The following is a 19,240-nucleotide window of genomic DNA, read 5'->3' as shown; positions in this document are numbered from 1 at the left end:
CAGCAACAACCTTTTGTAGTTCTTCATATCCAGGGTTTTTTGAAAGTACAGTGTCCACCTTAGCTCTTACTGCATCTGCAACTTTACCTCTACCACGATTCAGTTGTTCCACAGTACTATTTATAATTTCAAAACTTTCAGATAGTGAAAGGTGCCTATTTTGGAGACTTTTGAGCGTTTTTATGATGCATGAAAATGTATGCTGAATGTGAGCTAAGTCATTCTTCACACTTATGTCACAGGTAACTGTTTTCGCAGTATCAATTGAGACTGCATCTTCAGAGTCCAATGCAAGGAGAACATTGTTAATAGAGTCTATATGTTCGGCATAATATTCAACTGCTTCTAGCCATGTACCCCATCTAGTTAAAATTGGCTTTGGTGGCAATGGAATTTCAGGGTACATTTCTTTCAACACGTTAACTCTACTGGGAGCTTTGAGAAATACTTTTTTCACTGATGAAATCAACAAATCTACTTTAGGGAAATTGTCTCTGACCACTTCTGCCACACGATGAAATGCATGCGCCACACAAGTAAAATGAGTCAATTTAGGATATACAACAGATAATGCTTGTCCAGCTTTGACCATATAAGGGGCAGCATCGCTAATAAAGAATAACACATTATCGTACATAATACCCTTTGGCCACAGGATACCCATAGCTTCGTTGAACAGTTTAACTATAGTTTTGTTATTGCACTTTTCTAGAACATCACAATGTAAAAGAATTCGTTCAGAATATTGTTCACTTAACAAACCGATAACTACATTACCAACAAGTCTACCTTCTTTGTCGGGAGTCTCATCAATGGAAACCCAAATTGAACTATCTTTAATTTCATCTCTTATCTTCTGTATTGTCTCATCGTAGATGGATGGAGCATACGTCTTCCTAAGTGTTGACTCATCCGGGATTGTATGTTGAGTATATTTTTCAAGGAATTCCCTGAAGACCTTATTCTTTAGTTTGTAGAGAGGAATATCAGCAGAGATGAGAGAACGGCACAGGTCGATGTTAAACTCAGATCTTACATTCGATGTTGTTGGTTGTGTTAAAAACAATTGTCTCTGCTTGGAATTTAGTTGTTTGTTGGCCTGATGTTTACTAGTTGTAATGTGTTGTTGCACCAGGAACTTTTGTGTAGATGATACTGCACACTGACACAAATTACAAAATAATATTTTATTGTCAGTTGATAAACCATCTTCTTTAAATTCTGAAATGTAACTTGTTAGTTTTGATTTTAAATTGACTGAATGACGTACTTTTGGCATATTTACCGTCTTTATAGTATGATTTACAAAACTGAACCTATGTGTACTCTGACTGACATTTAACTGTTGAGCTGCACAACTGAAGTCTGTTAAAAATTTTAAATTAAATTAATACAGTTTTGTAACTTACTTTCCCATTGTTGATAGGACTGCTAATTTTCAAATAACTCTGATGTTAAAGGGATTACTGAACATGTGTTTAAATCTCTATTGTTGAAATGTATTTTTAAAAGTTAATGGAATTTTGTTTTGTTTTATTGTTAAACCTAATATAATATGGACTGTTTTATATGAAATATGGAAAATATATGGAAATTAACGAAAATATGTACTAAACTCTAAAATATGGAAAAATATGGAAAATAAAAGTAGGATTTTTCAACCCTACACATTGTGAAACATAAAGATAATGCAAAATATAAATTATATTAGCTTTATAAGTAAATATGTATTTACATATAAATCCTTTCCCTGATTATCAGTATCAACTTGCAAGAAGAAACCACCAGAACACGTTCGAAGTGTACGAACGCTAGATAACAGTGAGCGAGTAAGAGTGGCTGTAACGAGGAGTCCACATCGATCAGCTAGACGGCAGGCTATAGCACTGCGACTTTCAGAACGTTCTGTGCGCCGAATATTACATTTAGATCTTAAGTTTCATTCATATAAATTTATGATTGTTCAGCAATTGAATGAGGGAGACTATGTCCAACGCAGGACATTCGCCGAGAGAATGGTGAACATTTTGGCTGACGAAGTCGTTATGTTCATGAGTGACGAGGCACATTTCCATTTGAATAGTTATGTTAATAAACAGAACTTTAGATACTGGGTCACCGAAAATCCTAACGAACTACACGAGCGTCCGCTACACTGTGCAAAGGTTACAGTTTGATGTGCTGTGTCTAGATACTGCGTCACGGACCCGTAATTTTTTTTTTAGGAGAACGGGAACACTGTAACAGTGAATAGTGAATGCTACGTTGAAATGCTGAGGATATTTCTTCAACCAGAACTGCGTAGGCGTCTACGTGGAATTGATAGACAAATTACGAGTATATGGTTTCAGCAAGATGGTGCCACGACTCATACGGCAGAAAATTCATTGACAGTTCTGCGCCGAGTGTTTCCAGGGCACATCATTTCTCGGCGTGGCGACATTCCCTGGCCTCCCGCTCGCCTGACCTTACCGTCTGCGACTACTTTCTGTGGGGTTACCTGAAGTCCAAAGTGTACGTAAACAGGCCCCAAACAACTGATGACCTGAAGAATGCCATTGCCCAGGAAATCCCAACATTCATGGCGAAATGTTTTAAAGAGCGACACGGAACTTCAGGGAAAGACCTGACTGAATAAAGAGTGACGGACACCATTTGAAGGACATACTTTTCAAGACAATCTAAACGTATGTCAACAAAATGCCTTAGCCAGCTTTTTAGCAGTAATAGATTTGTTCTAACATACATACTCTAACTACTGAGTTATTTCCACTTGAAAATCGTCCGATTCCTCTGCCGCACCTTGTAGAAAGGGGTTCAAAGGAATATTAGAAAACAGAGCAAGTCTTCTTGTTACTTTCTGCAATAAGATATCTGAAAAATAGACGTAAAAATTCAAAATTAGATAGTATTTTGTATATTTTGGTCCGGTCAGCTAAGCACGTTTTATGTATAAATTTATTCAAAAGTAAGTGCCCATTTTGAAACAACTGTAGTATCTTCTGTACAGTCCAGACCTGTGGAGTAACGGTTAGCGTGTCTGGCCGCGAAACCAGGTGGCCCGGGTTCGATTCCCGGTCGGGGCAAGTTACCTGGTTGAGGTTTTTCCGGGGCTTTCCCTCAACCCAATATGAGCAAGTACTGGGTAACTTTCGGTGTTGGACTTCGGACTCATTTCACCGGCATTATCACCTTCATCTCATTCAGACGCTAAATAACCTAGATGTTGATAAAACGTCGTAAAATAATATACTAAAATAAAAATAAAAATCTTCTGTACTTATCAGCAGTTTGGTTTCATATAAGTACCATTACTGTTTATTAGAAGGTTTGGGGTCTTTTATTGTTGCGTGTTTCGTTGCTATGGTAACTGTTTCACGCTTGTATAAACAACAATAATGTTATTCAGAATACAGGGGGCAGTAGGAGACAAATTTTAATAATTTTTCAATGGTGTTACCTTTACATGATATCAAGGTTACTGTCTATTGTTGTTTCACGTCACATTTCATAATAGTACCGTGTAAGCGTATTCCGAATCTCAGCGCTGAGCAATCTGATGGCATTACGGTGTTCTGAATTTCAACGATGACGTCACTGATGCTCCACCGGTTCCATCAGCTTGCAGAGACGGTGGCAGTCTCCGTCAGCCGCCATCAGTGAATCTGATTTTTCTTGTATAGGGCGGGAATTAGCAGACGAATGACATCGTGCACTGTTGTGTAATGGCGGTGTGTTCTGCTGTATTGTTTGTAATGTGCACAACGTAAAAACAATATGTTAATGGCTTATGAGCGAACATGTCAACGGACCAGTTATTACTACCGGTTCAAGAAATAAATTGTTTATGTTCTCTTTTCTTTGAACGAGATGACAGTACGGAAATTTCGCAAAATCTTGCTAGCGTAGCACAGACAACAACTTGTACAGCCGCCATGATAGCCATCGAACCTTGCGGCAGTTTTGTTCCTATTTCGCTGCAGCGTGACGTCATTGTTGTCCACCTGTCCGGTGAGATTCGGAATACGCTGTATTTCTGCACTCCAATATCTGTTGTTTTGTGCGGTTATATGAAAATGTAAATAAAACAAAATTGCTTCATCCGTGAAAAAAATTTAAATGTGGACCAACAGAGCTATAATTAATATTATCCAGAACCTAGTATTGCAGAAATTTACTCTGTTCGAATTAACTTCGACTACAATTCCTGAACAAATGAAATGGTACGTGGCTTGCAGGTGTCAGGCTTCTATTCGCGCCGAGGGACAACAATTTGAAAACTAAGGTAGGTGCTTATAGCATCAAACACGCATGAAATTTCCCGGAGAGAGTTGGTTATCTCCCGCATCCCGCTTCCGTGCTAGTACCGGGGAATTCTGAGCGAAGACTCTGTATTACTACTACTACTGCCACTACTAGTACCACCACTAATAATAATAGTAATAATAATAATAATAATAATAATAATAATAATACCGGTAATAATAATGCAGGCAAATTTTAATGCTTCCGAGGTCCTATCGGCGTATGAAATTTGATATTTCCCGCGATCGAAGACATGCTACTGAACCCATATGCTTGAACATGAATCGTTTTGTTAGAGAGTTCAAATTTAAATTTGCTGGGGGCCTAGCCTTTCTCCGTTACGCCGCTGCTTCTGTTAGTTAAATGTATGAACTTTAAAAAAATTCGAAAGGTATTTATGTGTAAATTTATTGGGACCTGGTCCCCGTCTTATAGAAAAAGAATTTAGTGCTCCGCGGTTTCACAATAGTTGAGAACCACTGGTGTAGAATTCTATTTTGTTTGGCCGTATGCCGGTCTTAATGCAACAGAAATGTCAACAAATGATGGCAAGTGCTCTTCCTTTGGCTTTGCAAGTGTGTTGTGCGTTGCAGACCAGCTACGCCTGCTGCAGAGCTCGGACCGGCGTCTGATCCCCCGTCTCAAGTCGTCTGACGACCTGGAGAAGTTGACGGCCGCTCTGCGTCGTGCGCGCTTCAGCAGCGCCTACTTGGAAGACGTGCCCGACAACCCTATGCTGTGCACGCACGGCACGCACCGCTGCCACCATGCTGCGCACGCCTACACGGGAGTGCCCTGCGCCGCGTACAGTGAGTACATTAGGAGACCTCACGATCGATCAACTATTACAATTATTAATGAATGTTATTGCCAGCGGTGGCAAAAATAGGAACTACAACTCATGATACGAAACCAGAGCAATATAATAGGTATCCATTATTATTACGCTATTATTAATATTCTTCATATGACTCCCGAAAGAGGCGTGATGATTTATAAATTTAAATTAAATGTTTAACCACAAATGCATACGACGCCGACGTATGGTTTTCCGTTTAATATATAAATGTGAATATAATGGTTGAACACTAAACTGAAAACCATTTACAAAATATTCTCTCTCCTACGCGATCTGTTCACACCAACGGCTTTCTCTTTAATACTCAAGGATACATGATCGCCAACATCTAATCACTGACCAGCTGAAGGAAAGCGGCCAATATGATTACAGCTTGTCCAAGTCAAGTCTGTGAGTGGGGATATCGGGATGGAATGTAGAGGCAAAACACAGTTGCCACATAGGTCACTTGACGCTCATATTTCAACGTGTTCACATCGTTTAAAATACACTACGGATCGCACGCATTTTTTGTCCTTGTCTTCAGATAAAGGCAACAGTTACGCTGCCTCCCCCCTCATACAACTTTCTCCACGCTTGCCAATCAGGACGCCAAACCTCACTGTCAAGCAGAAGTAGAAGTACAGTCTATTTCAAAAGTCTTAAATTGTTACCGCTCTATGAACTGAAGCACAGTAGGAAAACTTTGCTGTCATATGAGACTGTACTGGTCTCCTCTCGTTACCGCCTCCTTTCACTACAGAACTGCCTCCAACTTCCCCTCTCGGCTCGCAGACTTAACTTGGTCGAGCTGTACTTTGTCTCCGAATAGAATTCTAGCTCGGCTATACGAAAAGGTAATTTTATATTTCAATAATAATATCTATTTTACTGAAGATTATTATTTTTTGGGTCCTACAGAATAAATAGGTTATGGTAACAATTAATATTGGAGGAGAAAAATCGCTCCGGCACCGGGGATCGAACTGTCATCACCAGCACCATCCGGTGCTGTGGATTGGACTTCGGCGTAGCTCAATGGTGAGAGCGCTTGGTACGTACAACCAAGGACCCGGGTTCGATCCCCGGCGCCGGAGCGAATTTTTCTCCTCTAATACTCTAATATTAATTGTTATCATAACAGATATATTCTGTAGGACCAAAAAAATAATAATCTTCAGTAAATTCTTCTAGCAACAGTGCATATTTCTGTACAGATTATTTTGCACATTACTGTGCAATCCCGGCCACCAAGTCACTCAACTGAGTGCGCTTCTTGTATAATAGCAGTTGACTTAATTAAATGTCAACATACATGCCCAACTTTGAGTCAGGCTACAAAGGGAAAAACACTGGAGGAGGGAAGTTCGATCCAGTGCTGTGGATCGGACTTCGGCGTAGCTCAATGGTGAGAGCGCTTGGTGCGTAGAACCAAGGACCCGGGTTCGATCCCCCGAGCCGGAGCGAATTTTTCTCCTTTAATATTAATAATATCTATGTTACATATATTGATTACACACTTTTAACACTTTATATCACTTAGGAATGTAGTTATATTAACCACTTTCATGTGTTAAAATGAAAACTAAGTAGAAAATTACCTAGTTTACCAGTTTCGGCTTTGTGTCGCCCGTTTTTAAACTAATGAGATGCTTGCTTCTTCTGGTTTCTTCCGTTGTTTTGCTGGCCGGTGTGTGTTCTGAAATGGACGGTGATATACATCAAACGGCTATGCGACATTGTTAGTTTCGAGAAAAGCGCGTTAGAAGATTTTGAAACATTTTAAATCCTGGATAAATATATTTAATTCTTGCGGACCTGATAACCTGATAACCTGTTTCTTGTACTGATTCATACTATGTGCATAAAAGTGAGTTATATGCACTATTATACACGATATTCCAATATTGCACTTAGTCGAAATATAAATGATCGCATCATAGTTATGCATCAATCGGTTAAGGGCCAAGTTACGGCGCTTACATTGTTGATGCATATTACTGTGGCACATTTTGATACACATCAGTCATTTAAGAGCCTAGGAAGGGTGTGTATATAGTTTATGTATTATACTAGGAATAGGCCTATAAACAATAAATTAATTAATGCCCAAATATATCTTAAGAGTGCAATAAACTTTATACAAAGTAATTGGAACAATAATAGCCTATCTGTAGGACAATATTGTGACCAATTTTATAAACAAACGTTTGATAGGCCTATAAATGATATATTTTTCTAAACTTCTACACTATATTCTAACCAACTATAAACTATATTTTTCTGCATTTCCACTAAACAAAACAACAATCGTAATGGAATTTATTACTATCAATTTTAAATAACACGAAATCCTACATCAGTGACAATGCCAGTGAAGCTATTCTACATAAGTAATTTTATGCTCGACCATGCCGAAATGTAGTAATTATACACCTGGTAGCAGTCCTTTAATGCATGCCATTAAAGTACACCTATTCATTAAAGTTCAGGTTTTCGATTATTCTCGGATATGCACTCGAAAGACAACTAGGGAAATGTCACGGAGGCTGGAAATCCAATACTGTCGCAGAAGGTTATGTTCTGTTACTATAATAATTAGCGTTAATTGTAAATAATATTCAAATAAATTCAATTTGTCATCCCGTTTTTCAATTCTAAATCAATTTCCAGGTTATATCAAGACTAATGTTCTCTAGGTTATATCAAGGTCAATGATATTCGTGCCTCGGAAAAAATCAATACTTTCGCGTCTGCGCACATTTCACAATTCAGGTCAGTTCCGTTCGTGACTTACATAACCATAACATGAAAACTTATTAATAATTTCAAGTTAGAAATATGGTCGAGCATAAAAAGTCGTATGAAACTTGCCTATAATGGTACAGTAATTAAGACGTTCGTATGAAAATTATGAAACTCGCTTGCGCTCGTTTCATAAACAAACATACTCGCGTCTTAATTACTACCATTATAGGCTCGTTGCATAATGTACTATTATTCAATCCACTTTACGCTAAAGGCGATGTTAGTATGTGTATCACTCGCAACTCATTCTTTTCTATAGTGGACTTTTATCTTAATGCATTCATCCAGCCATGGGTACTGCATTGGTGTGTCATTTGAGGACCTCGACAGAGCTTATCGCGCTATGCGACATCAGCTTTTGTTTAGAGGGAGAGAAAGAATATGCTGAATTAAAAGGTATGAGAAATAAAATGTTGTTTGTACGTACTACTTCCAAAGAAAATGTAGGAACATAAAGTATATAATACTAAATAGGATTTTTTTTCTATTATCTTCAGTTCCAGAACGTACAAATCTCTTAAGTAACCTTAAAAAAATGGCAGATTATTCAAGAGAATAAATGTAGACATGGTGGACTATTACTGGCTAGTTATAAAATTTCCTAAAAACTCGCCCGTGATCCAAAACAGTTCAGTGTCGGAGAAACAATAAAGAGATGCGCGATTAAAGCTGCCAAATTAATCTGCCGAAGTGAAATAAGCAATTCTAGAGTATTATGATATCTTGGCTCACTCCTAAAATCTGCCACTGATCACATTAACAATTTCGATAAGGGGCACAGATCACAGTGCCTATTTCCCATACTACTCTGCCCTCCTAGTAAACAAGGCACAGCCCAATGCTTATTGTGTGCCTCACGTAAAAGAAAATTATATCAATTTATACGTAATAATTGCACTGTTACATACCTGTAAGCAGCTGGAAGTTTCTTTTTAAGTTCCAGAGAGATTCTTAATTAACATATCTATAATATTTTGTGCTTTGCTTGTCATTATTAGTTTAGAAATTTGTACTCCAGTGATTACACTTCACTACTAATGATATTAACAATGTATTGACGATCTTCTACACGACTTTATCCAAGTGACGAACTCCACAATTGAAAGTAAGCTATGTCAGAGATGCATTAACAATTAAGCGGCAGGAACATACCGCTTAGCTGCTTGATGCAGAGCATTTATAAAGATTTATGCGGATAGCCGTTTGATGCTAAACTTGCAATCTCGGATTCTGCAAAATGGCGCGTACATTTTTTTTAATAATAGGGGTATATTTCAAGGAAGGGCGACAAAAGTGTGCGTAGATACTTAGCTTATCCTCATGTATAGTGAGAGATACATAAGAACAGTTCCTAAACAGCAAATATTGCCGTCTTGTCAGTGTTGCCAACTGTTACCAGATATCACACGATCCTTCGTACGAAATGACTTATTTACTTACGGTACTTTATGATGGAAGGTTATTCTAAATAATTCAATAATTTGTAACATATTTTCGTAGGCAAACTATACGGGAAAGGGATCAACATGATGTCAAGTATTTTGTCTGGCAATACGAAATTCATTGGTTTGACTAAACAATTGACTCACGAGACCTAACCTAAAAATGTATTTTTTTGACCACATTAAATTATTAGTACTAACTCCGAAAACTTACCTGACTATAGTCTTGAATTATAAGCACAACGCAACACATAAAGTAACTATTATGTATTAATATTAATACTGATATTAATTAATTATTAGTATGTTCAAATTTCACTAGCTTCCAGTAACCGGCTCAGAAATCTAGTACAATTTTAATTTCATGGAACTCTAGTACCGACAAATATTGTCTATATTTGTCTCAGCTGCCAACATACTAGTTACAAAATCACTATCATTTGTATATTTGTCAGTATCGAAATTCGAAACGAAGTTGGCAAAATAAAATTCAACCTGCAAACTAGAAAATCACCACAATTCACTAGCATATGTAGTAATGGGGGAAAAATGGTTAGGTTTCACCCTTAGGGCATGAAGTAAGCTGACCCGGACTATACGACAGGTGGCATCAAAATCTCGATTTTGAAAAAAGTGTGCTTAGCCGGTTGATGTATATCGCCGTCCAAATTTAGTTGTGTATTGACGATGTGTTGTGGGTATGTTTTTGTGTGTCTGTATATTTCGTTTTTAACCTCTGGTTTTTTGGTTGGATGTGCATAATTTTTATGTCTGTCTCTATGTTGATGTAGCTTTGATTGGTGCTCTGTGTATTTGCAGCTATTGTGTGATTTGGTTATGGCTGTGATGTATTCTTTGTATCGTGTTTCAAATGATCTCTTAGTCTGTCCCATATATAAGTTGTTACAACTGGTATTGCATGTGAGTTTGTATTCGCCGGTTTAATTGTATTTGTTTGCTTGCCTTATTTGTGTGTTGAGATGTTTTTGTAGAGTGTTGTGTGTTCAGTTTGCGATGTTGTAATTTAATTTCCCGAATGAAGATTCGATCTTGTGTGTATATTTTTTGTATATTAGTATTTCAGAATACACACCCTATTTGACTCCACAATATGAAACACGAACGCATCCCCCGGCAAAACAACTTAAGAACCTCACTAGTTCTGAAAATGACTCACATAAAGCCGAAACTAGTGAACTAGGTAATTTACCTCTTAGTTTTCATTTTAGGACCTGAAAGTGATTAACATAACTAGGATATTCCTAACTAATATCAATGTTATAATATCAGTAATTCAAAATTGTGTAAATAATTGATATTTATAATAACTGCCTAAAATTCAGATATCTTGGAGCAACAGTAACAAATATAAATGACACTGGGGAGGAAATTAAACGCAGAATAAATATGGAAAATGCGTGTTATTATTCGGTTGAGAAGATTTTATCATCTAGTCTGCTGTCAAAAAATCTGAAAGTTAGAATTTATAAAACAGTTATATTACCAGTTGTTCTGTATGGTTGTGAAACTTGGACTCTCACTCTGAGAGAGGAACATAGGTTAAGGGTGTTTGAGAATAAGGTCTTAGGAAAATATTTGGGGCTAAGCGGAATGAAGTTACAGAAGAATGGAGAAAGTTACACAACGTAGAACTGCACGCATTGTATTCTTCACCTGACATAATTAGAAACATTAAATCCAGACGTTTTCGATGGGCAGGGCATGTAGCACGTATGGGCGAATCCAGGAATGCATATAGAGTGTTAGTTAGGAGACCGGAGGGAAAAAGGCCTTTGGGGAGGCCGAGACGTAGATGGGAGGATAATATTAAAATGGATTTGAGGGAGGTGGGATATGATGATAGGGACTGGATTAATCTCGCACAGGATAGGGACCGATGGCGGGCTTATGTGAGGGCGGCAATGAACCTTCGGGTTCCTTAAAAGCCATTTGTATGTATGTATGTATGTAATAACTGCCTAAATTGTCAGATTGGAACACTTATAAGCACTTCTTTTTTCATTATTCCTGTCGGTACATAACTAGCAAAGCTCCGGCTCCGCGGCAAGCTGATCAACTTACATAATGACTTTAACCCCATTGGTTGCAACTGCAATGAGGACCGTTTTAACAAAACTCAACAAATGGCATTTTTTTTTTCGAATTGTGGGTTTTCACGAATTCTGGAATTCTGGTTAGGCCTGAATTTCCCAATAGGCATCGTAGGTCCGGTCCTAGAACGGCACTTTAATGGGAGCGGCATCGTTTCCATTTAAAGAATACCTACGTTTCGAAATAACTTTTTTTTTTTTTCTGGACACATAAAAGACTTCATGCAGCATTTAAAACATTACGAAGAATATTTTTAAGAGACAGGCTAGCAGAGCTAGCAGTACGAACCCTTATCGCTTTGCTAATTGAGAATTAACTTGTTGGCACAAGCATAATGTAAGCTACCACACTGTACTTTTGAGAGTATGTTATGAGAATATATATAATTTGAACGGATAATGGAAATTACGAAAAACAGCTGAACTGTTTTTAATGAATGATCCCTCATTTTGAAGCTTGTCATCCAAGGATGTGCGGAAAAATAGTAGTTTTCAGTGAAATGTCAATTTTCCTATAAAATTTTCCTATTTTCCAAAATCTGTCTGTCGTCAGTTCTAATAGCTTTTCAGAATAAAACAAAACAATACAATAAACATTATCATGGAGTCCATGACTCCAGGATTGCCAACAGATTCTCTGACCAGTATCGCCGACTTCCATAAAATATTTGGGGGGGGGGGCACCTCTACCTAATATTTGGAAAATCCAAGCTTCACGACATCACTCAGAACACATCTTACTCTAACATTTTCAGTGCGATAACAATTCAAAATTAAGTTTCTGTTTATGTTTACGTCAATATGTAGATTGAAATACAAGTTAGAGTTTGTACTAAACTGAAATAAGATTTATATAATTGAGTAATAAGTTTTTAATAAGTGCTACTAGATTATGTAAATTCGAAACATTCTATTCAATATAAAATACGAGGATGTTACGAGGGTGGATCGGTTGGAGTATCGCCATCTGCGGACAGTTGATTGCACTTCTGCATCGGTCGCAAAGCGATGGCCGGCCAGGAATTTCTTCATGGGACCAAACAGATGAAAGTCCAACGGTGCAAGGTCTGGACTGTATGGTGAATACTGGAGCGCTCCCCAATCAACTGTGTTGATTTTCTTACGAACAGAACCCGCAATATGGGGGCGAGCATGAAGAAGTTTGACATCGTCAGCATTAATGTTACGGCGTTTGTCACGAAGGGCACGACGCAACTTTACCAGCGGTTGAATGTAGGCTGCAGCATTCACAGTGGTCTCGTGTTTAGCAAAGTCCACCAACAAAACACCGTGCATATTCCAGAACACTGTCACAAGCACTTTCTTAGCATATTGTGTCATTTTGAATTTTTTCTTACTGGGGAAGCAGCATGTTTCCACTCCATAGAGGCCTGCTTTGTTTCGGGCGTGTAATGATATGCCCAGGACTCATCACCAGTGACAATTCCTGTCAGAAAGTCATGCCCTTCTGCAGCATAACGCCTTAAGTGGTCCAAGCATGTCATCATTCGCTGGCCCTTGTGGTCATCTGTCAGGTTCTCAGGCACCCAGCGGGCACTAACTTAAAGAAATTTCGATGTGTCACCGCACCGTACGAAATGTTGAACTGCTAAGATAAGGTTCGCAGTTGGATCCGCCGGTTGTTCAAAACTGCCGCCTCAATGCCAGTGACATTCCGCTGGGTTACAGCTGTTACCTGCCGCCCTGAACGTGGCGAATCACAAAGGTGCTCAGGACCGTCAGAGAAGAATGCGCACCACCTGGAGATGTTGCTACGATCCATACAGTCTTCCCCGTACTCTTCATACATGTCCCTGTGAATTTCACTCTTTTAGCTCACAAAAATCGCACATTTCGCTGCTATTCACAAGTTGACGATAGTAACATGCGCGCCACCTTTTTTTTCTGCGTAGTTCACGCTTCTCTCGCTAGAACTGCACATGCAAAACAAATTGTGTCTGTAGTGAAAACTTCAAACTATATCTCGGTGAAATGTCAACATCCCAGCAGCAATACTAACGCAGACAAATATTATTGTGCATTACTTTCCGATCCACCCTCATACAACGAAATTTGTCCATTTCTGTGGAGTAACGGTTAGCATGTCTGACGGCGAAACAAGCGGGCTCGCGTTCGAATCCTAGTTGGGACAGATTACCTGGTTGAGGTTTTTCCGGAGTTTTTCCTCAATCCATTAAGAGCAAATTCTGGGTAACTTTCGGCGCTGGGCCCCGCACTCATTTCACTGGCATTATCATTTTCATCTAATTCAGACACTAAATGACTATGTAAGTCGGTATAACGTAGCAAAATAAACTACTATAACTACATTGTAACAGCTATTGGATCTTATAACTACTGTGCACAGTTTATTTTTCGTTGTTCTCGAAAGAATTTTAGACTTGAAGAGTCGCAATAAGGTCTGTGAATATACCTGTCATTTTGGGTGCTATTCATAGACATTTCGGTAGCCCGCATTACGAGCATACTAAACTAGCCCCGGCTATCGTCTGGTTACTTGTATGGAATTCATTTCATATCGCTAACACTGGTTTATGAATATATGAATAGAAAAACGTTAGTTCGCTGATCATCCACCGGAAGCTCGCGCTGAGAATGTATATAGCCGGAAACACATTATTGCCACGGCATGTGTTCTGCTGTGAGATCATATAAGTTGGAAGGCACGTGCTGTGTGCACATTATCGCCACGCCATGCCACTTCACACCAAACTTACAATCTGTTCAGTCGCTATTTTATTCAGTAGCTTTCTGTAGCAGAGATGGAAGGTGAATGGGTTAGTAGTTCTAGTAGTTCTTCAGAAGATATCCAAAATGCTCTGGTTGATGCGGATTATAAATTTATTACAATTGATGTAGGCTCTTACGGCAGAAACAGTGATGGGTGTGCTTTTGCTAATTCACGCTTTGGGAAAAAACTGGAATCTAATACTTTAAATGTGCCGCAAAATGCTCCATTAGTTGAAAATGGGGAGCCGCAACCTCACATAATTGTTGGGGATGAAGCATTTCCACTAAAAAAATATCTTCTGCGTCCATATGGCAGGCACCATTTAGATGGAGACGAAACAAAAAAGATTTTCAACTATAGACTTTCCCGAGCGAGAAATGTGGTCGAGAATGCATTCGGAATTTTGACTGCTCGTTGGAGAATTTTTTCGAAGATATATGGAGGTACAACCGAACATGGTCGATAGAATTGTACTTGCGTCATGCTGCCTGCATAATATGCTATGTAAAGACAATATGTTTGAGCCTGATGTGCAAGCACTTTCACTACCAACCTGTGCCCTGAGAAACCTAGACCACTTGAGAAGAAACAGTACACGCGAGTCTTTTCAAGTGCGAGAAACTTTGAAGGAATATTTTAATTCTCTAGGCTCAGTGCCTTGGCAATTCAATGTTGTTCGTCGAGGTAGATCGCAAAATTATGATTAATGTCTACAGTACAGCTGTTGTAGTCATTGTTAATATGCACTTTTATGTGTATGGTCACATCTACACTGATGTACCTCCTAAAATAATAATAATAATAATAATAATAATAATAATAATAAAATAGTAGTAATAATGAGGTTAAGTTGAATTGATGATTTACTTATGGGCTATTCCATATGAAATCGATCAGTAAAAAACCTCGCATTTTTTATACTCATTGTATCACTGTTCTCTACGTACAAAAAAAAAGTTTCATTGTATTTAGAAATTTTAAGGTCAATTTTCTTTATATTTCGGTCGATTTGAGATGGAATAGCTCTTGGAAATAAGTTAACATACAGTACTCACCGCTTATATTCATCTCTTTTCCTATTTCCTCCCAAGCTTCTTTTCTCATGTTTAAGTCTCTGTAATTGGATTACTTAAAATTATACATAAATTCATATTGCCTTACTTTTTCAATGATATATTCCTCCATAATGAACCTGCACGTGCTCTCCACCGTCCGACAATGTCCGGTGGGACAGAAAATCTAAACGTGATGGCACGAGTGCTACACAGGAGAGGACGTGGCGTCTGTGGCGTGGGAACAGTGTGATTCTAAGCAACGTAAATAAATGGAGAAAACGAATACCACACATTGAATGCAGAACGTGACACCACAGGAAATCACATTTCGTGCCGTGCCGTGCCGTGGCAATAATGTGTTTCTACCTTATGAATACGGCCCATAATTGACACCAGCTGACCAAGCAGGAGTCCAGATGGATGAAAATTTACCACTGAAGAAAATAATGCAATCTATACAGGTACTGGCGGCCATTGCGGACGAGGTCAACCTAATCTACGATGGATTGATGGAACAAAAGAAGATTTTTCTAAATTTGAAGACTGCAGCAGAGTATAGAAATACTTGGGGAAGACGAGAGTCCACTCCGGATTGTAATACCGATGATGATGATGATGATGATGATGATTATTATTATTATAGAAAGTACTGGTTATTTCAGTATCCTCGTAAAAGGCATTTGCTCTTATTTATTTTTATAGAGATCTATCTTTTTTGCCTTCTATGCCCAAGGTTGCGGGTTCGATCCCGGGCCAGGTCGATGGCATTTAAGTATGCTTAAATGCGACAGGCTCATGTCAGTAGATTTACTGGCATGTAAAGGTACTCCTGCGGGACAAAATTCCGGCACATCCGGCCACGCTGATATAACCTCTGCAGTTGTGAGCGTCGTTAAATAAAAAACAAAGCATCTATCTTTTTTTTATTTTGGTGCAGGTATGCTCTCTCCCTTCATTGATCTGTGCTCAGTGGCGGAGCGTGAATGTAGAAAAAGTGTTAGCACTCACATTATCTCTGGCTGTCATCAGTCTCACAATTTAGTGAATATTTGTGATATAGTTGATCTTTTGAATACCTTTGTGCATTGAAATGTCGTACACAACTTTTTTCTTTAAATTTTTCAGAGGTGGAGTAGGTCTCCTTTTTCCATTTATACCTTTTTTCGAATTGTAATTTCTACTGCCAAATGATTGTTTTATCATCTTTTCTATGATACAATCACAGTCACACTCATTTTGGTTTATTTCACTGTACTAATAATATCATACATGTAAGCATTACCGGAATCGCTAACACGGTCGCTTCTCATTCACAGCTTTCATTCAGTGTCAAGGGAAGGGTGGAGAGGGAGCAAGCTTCGTCAAGCGCATGCGCTGGTTTCAGCGTTACCGAAAGAGCAGTAATATTCATACGCAACGAAAACTGACCGTTGTAGCTTATAATTATCTTGCAGCCTGACCAAATAATTATGTTTACATTTTAATTAACAAGCACATGAAATAAGTATAAAATATAACTTGTTTCAGCTAAAATAATTTTAACAAAATAACTTTTCTAAGTGTTTGCGCTGCTAACGCTGCTAACATGGAGCGTCGCCACTGTCTGTGTCTCACGCCGAACAAATGACTACTAAAAGTCAGGTTATGAACCGACTAAACAGGAAGTAGTTAGCAGGGCGAGAGGAAAGTGCGGGTTAGAGGGGTAGCCTGTGCAGTGATGACACGTTGAGTATGGCGGGACGGAGGGGGGGAAGGAGAACGGAGCTTTTCATTGGACCTCACGTGAAAATGTCGTCTGCTAACGAAAATCTGGGAACGGAATCACGGAGACAGTGTAGCCAAACTTCCCAGTTCATTTGCAGTACCACGTGCATTACGAGTCGCATTTCGTACCAGCGTCATTAGCTCGTGCTTTCTTAAACAGTAATTTTAATTACTAATATTGTTGATAGTGTTATCGAGAACTATAGACAGTAGTTATTTTAAACATATCGGTGACAAACGCTGAGCATGCTTTGAATCTCGTGCCACGATGTGGCAACAGAGCTTATAAGGAGAGCAACAGAACATTGCTTCCGGTTTAGTCGGTTCATAACCTGGCCATGGATAAATATATAATAGGATGCGAAACTGCGGTCAGCACCATCTGGCATTGGGGGTCTGAAATAAGGTGATCAGCGCCCAACGTCGTAGGTGGTGAACATTAGAACTACGTGTTGGGTACATTACCCAGAGTTCTCTATTTATCCGTTCGATATATTGCTGTACGAGAGAGTCGAGGAGACGAGATGGCGGATTGAAACTTGCTAATAAGTGAACATAAAGTGATACGTGTGTGTATAAGCTGTGTATGTTAAACAGTGATGTTTATGGACGTTGTAAAAATAGTGTTGAATGTATTGTAAAATAATAGTAATATAATAAATTGAACTATCTAAGTAGTTCTAAATACCTAAAAAATACAATCCCATTTATCCAACCTTTTGCTTTATTTTTTGTCTCTGTCTGGTTATATTTTAATCGGGTAGTGTAAAATAGATCGTCTCTTTTATCTTCCTGTTGGCTCCGGTAGGAATTTTCAGTAGAAGATGCTGTGAGGAATAAAACTGTAAATGTTTTGTTTTAAATTGGGTTAGTTTTGAATATCGATGAGGGTGGGAGGGAATACTTTCTGCACAGTTTAACATTTTCGTCACCAGGTGCGCTGTTAAATGCATGGAGTAATTACTCTTTTCGTTACTTGGTGCGCTGCTAGATGTAATAACAGATGACAGCAAGATCAATTTCTACAACAGCGCCTGTAGTATGTGTTACGAGAAACTCAGTAAGTTTCGCATCCTATTATACAGTATATTGATCCATGACCTGGCTTTTAGTATAGAGACTTCTTGTTCATGTGTACGGTTAGTTTGGAAGAGTGGAAACTACACGGGACACATATTAGCATTATTCAAATAGACAGTGATGGAGAAAAGTGAGATGTTATAGAAACTCAAAGCAAAACTATAACACCAAAACTATAGACTAATCCTAGCTTACGCTTAGGCTACATTTTCTGTAGATATCTGACATTTCGTACATTCAACAGTGGCGTAGCGTCAATGTAAGCTAAAATCTTAGCTTCCCCAGTTAATAATAATTTCATAATAAGCCTGCAGTTTATGGACAAAATTATTTATTAATTTTAATAGAATTTATATTTACGCGTTAAATATTGTGATGCGGCAGCTCAGGATGATTTGTGATGCAGCAGTAAACAAGAAGCCTGCACACACCAGCTTCCCAAGCAGACTGGTTTCTTCTGTGTAATCCACCCCGCAGATTTTCCATCCCTTTCTAACGCAAGGCTCGTAAGAAGCTAGCTTTAACATTTAAAATAAGTAGTTTCCGAGTTATCCCTTTTCGTGAGTTGTTCAGTTGAAGTGTTAATGTGCATTGTGGCTGATATAATAAATTCAGTTGAAGTGTTAATGTGCATTGTGGCTGATATAATAAATAATGAGCGAAATAACAGTTCCTGACACCAATTTACTTGAATTTTTAGGACAATTGTAGTATCAAGACTGACTTACGAACAAAAGTGTAATTTAAAAAACAAATGACCGACTCCCTTGCTGTCAATGAAGGACACAACCAAAAGACAGACACATACTTATGTACTGTATCTATTGACCGTTAATATTGTGATTTCTCTAAGTATGACAGGGAGTGAGCTAATGTTATATGTATACGTGTGTATTTGTTAGAGATATGTGTAAACCGTGAAATCATATTTTACTACGTATCATTTGAGGTCATGCCTTATTGGTGTTACGAGGTTCCAACCAATCTTCGACTGCAGACTTGACATTGACTACTATTTATTTTAAGATTATATTTTTGTAATACGTTTTCTCATATTGCATGAAAGACAACTTGAGTTAGCTTCC

General features: G+C 38.4%; 1 protein-coding gene and 1 non-coding gene across 4 annotated transcripts in view; both read left to right on the top strand.

Moving 5' to 3' along the window:
- LOC138715467 (uncharacterized) overlaps window positions 1-19,240 on the top strand; it is a 534,187-nt gene that overhangs the window by 502,508 nt on the left and 12,439 nt on the right. For all 3 annotated transcript variants that reach the window (XM_069848402.1, XM_069848401.1, XM_069848400.1), the window contains exon 12: window positions 4,899-5,114. In XM_069848402.1, coding sequence (XP_069704503.1) covers window positions 4,899-5,114 — 216 coding nt within the window. The remainder of the gene's footprint in view (window positions 1-4,898; window positions 5,115-19,240) is intronic.
- On the top strand, window positions 6,168-6,240 carry TRNAT-CGU (transfer RNA threonine (anticodon CGU)). The gene has a single exon. It is a non-coding gene; the product is annotated as a tRNA-Thr (tRNA).

The sequence above is a fragment of the Periplaneta americana genome, chromosome 15, assembly GCF_040183065.1.
Source record: "Periplaneta americana isolate PAMFEO1 chromosome 15, P.americana_PAMFEO1_priV1, whole genome shotgun sequence".
Taxonomy (NCBI): domain Eukaryota; kingdom Metazoa; phylum Arthropoda; class Insecta; order Blattodea; family Blattidae; genus Periplaneta; species Periplaneta americana.
Note: the sequence above shows the minus strand (reverse complement) of the source record. Positions and strands in the feature narration are given on the sequence as shown.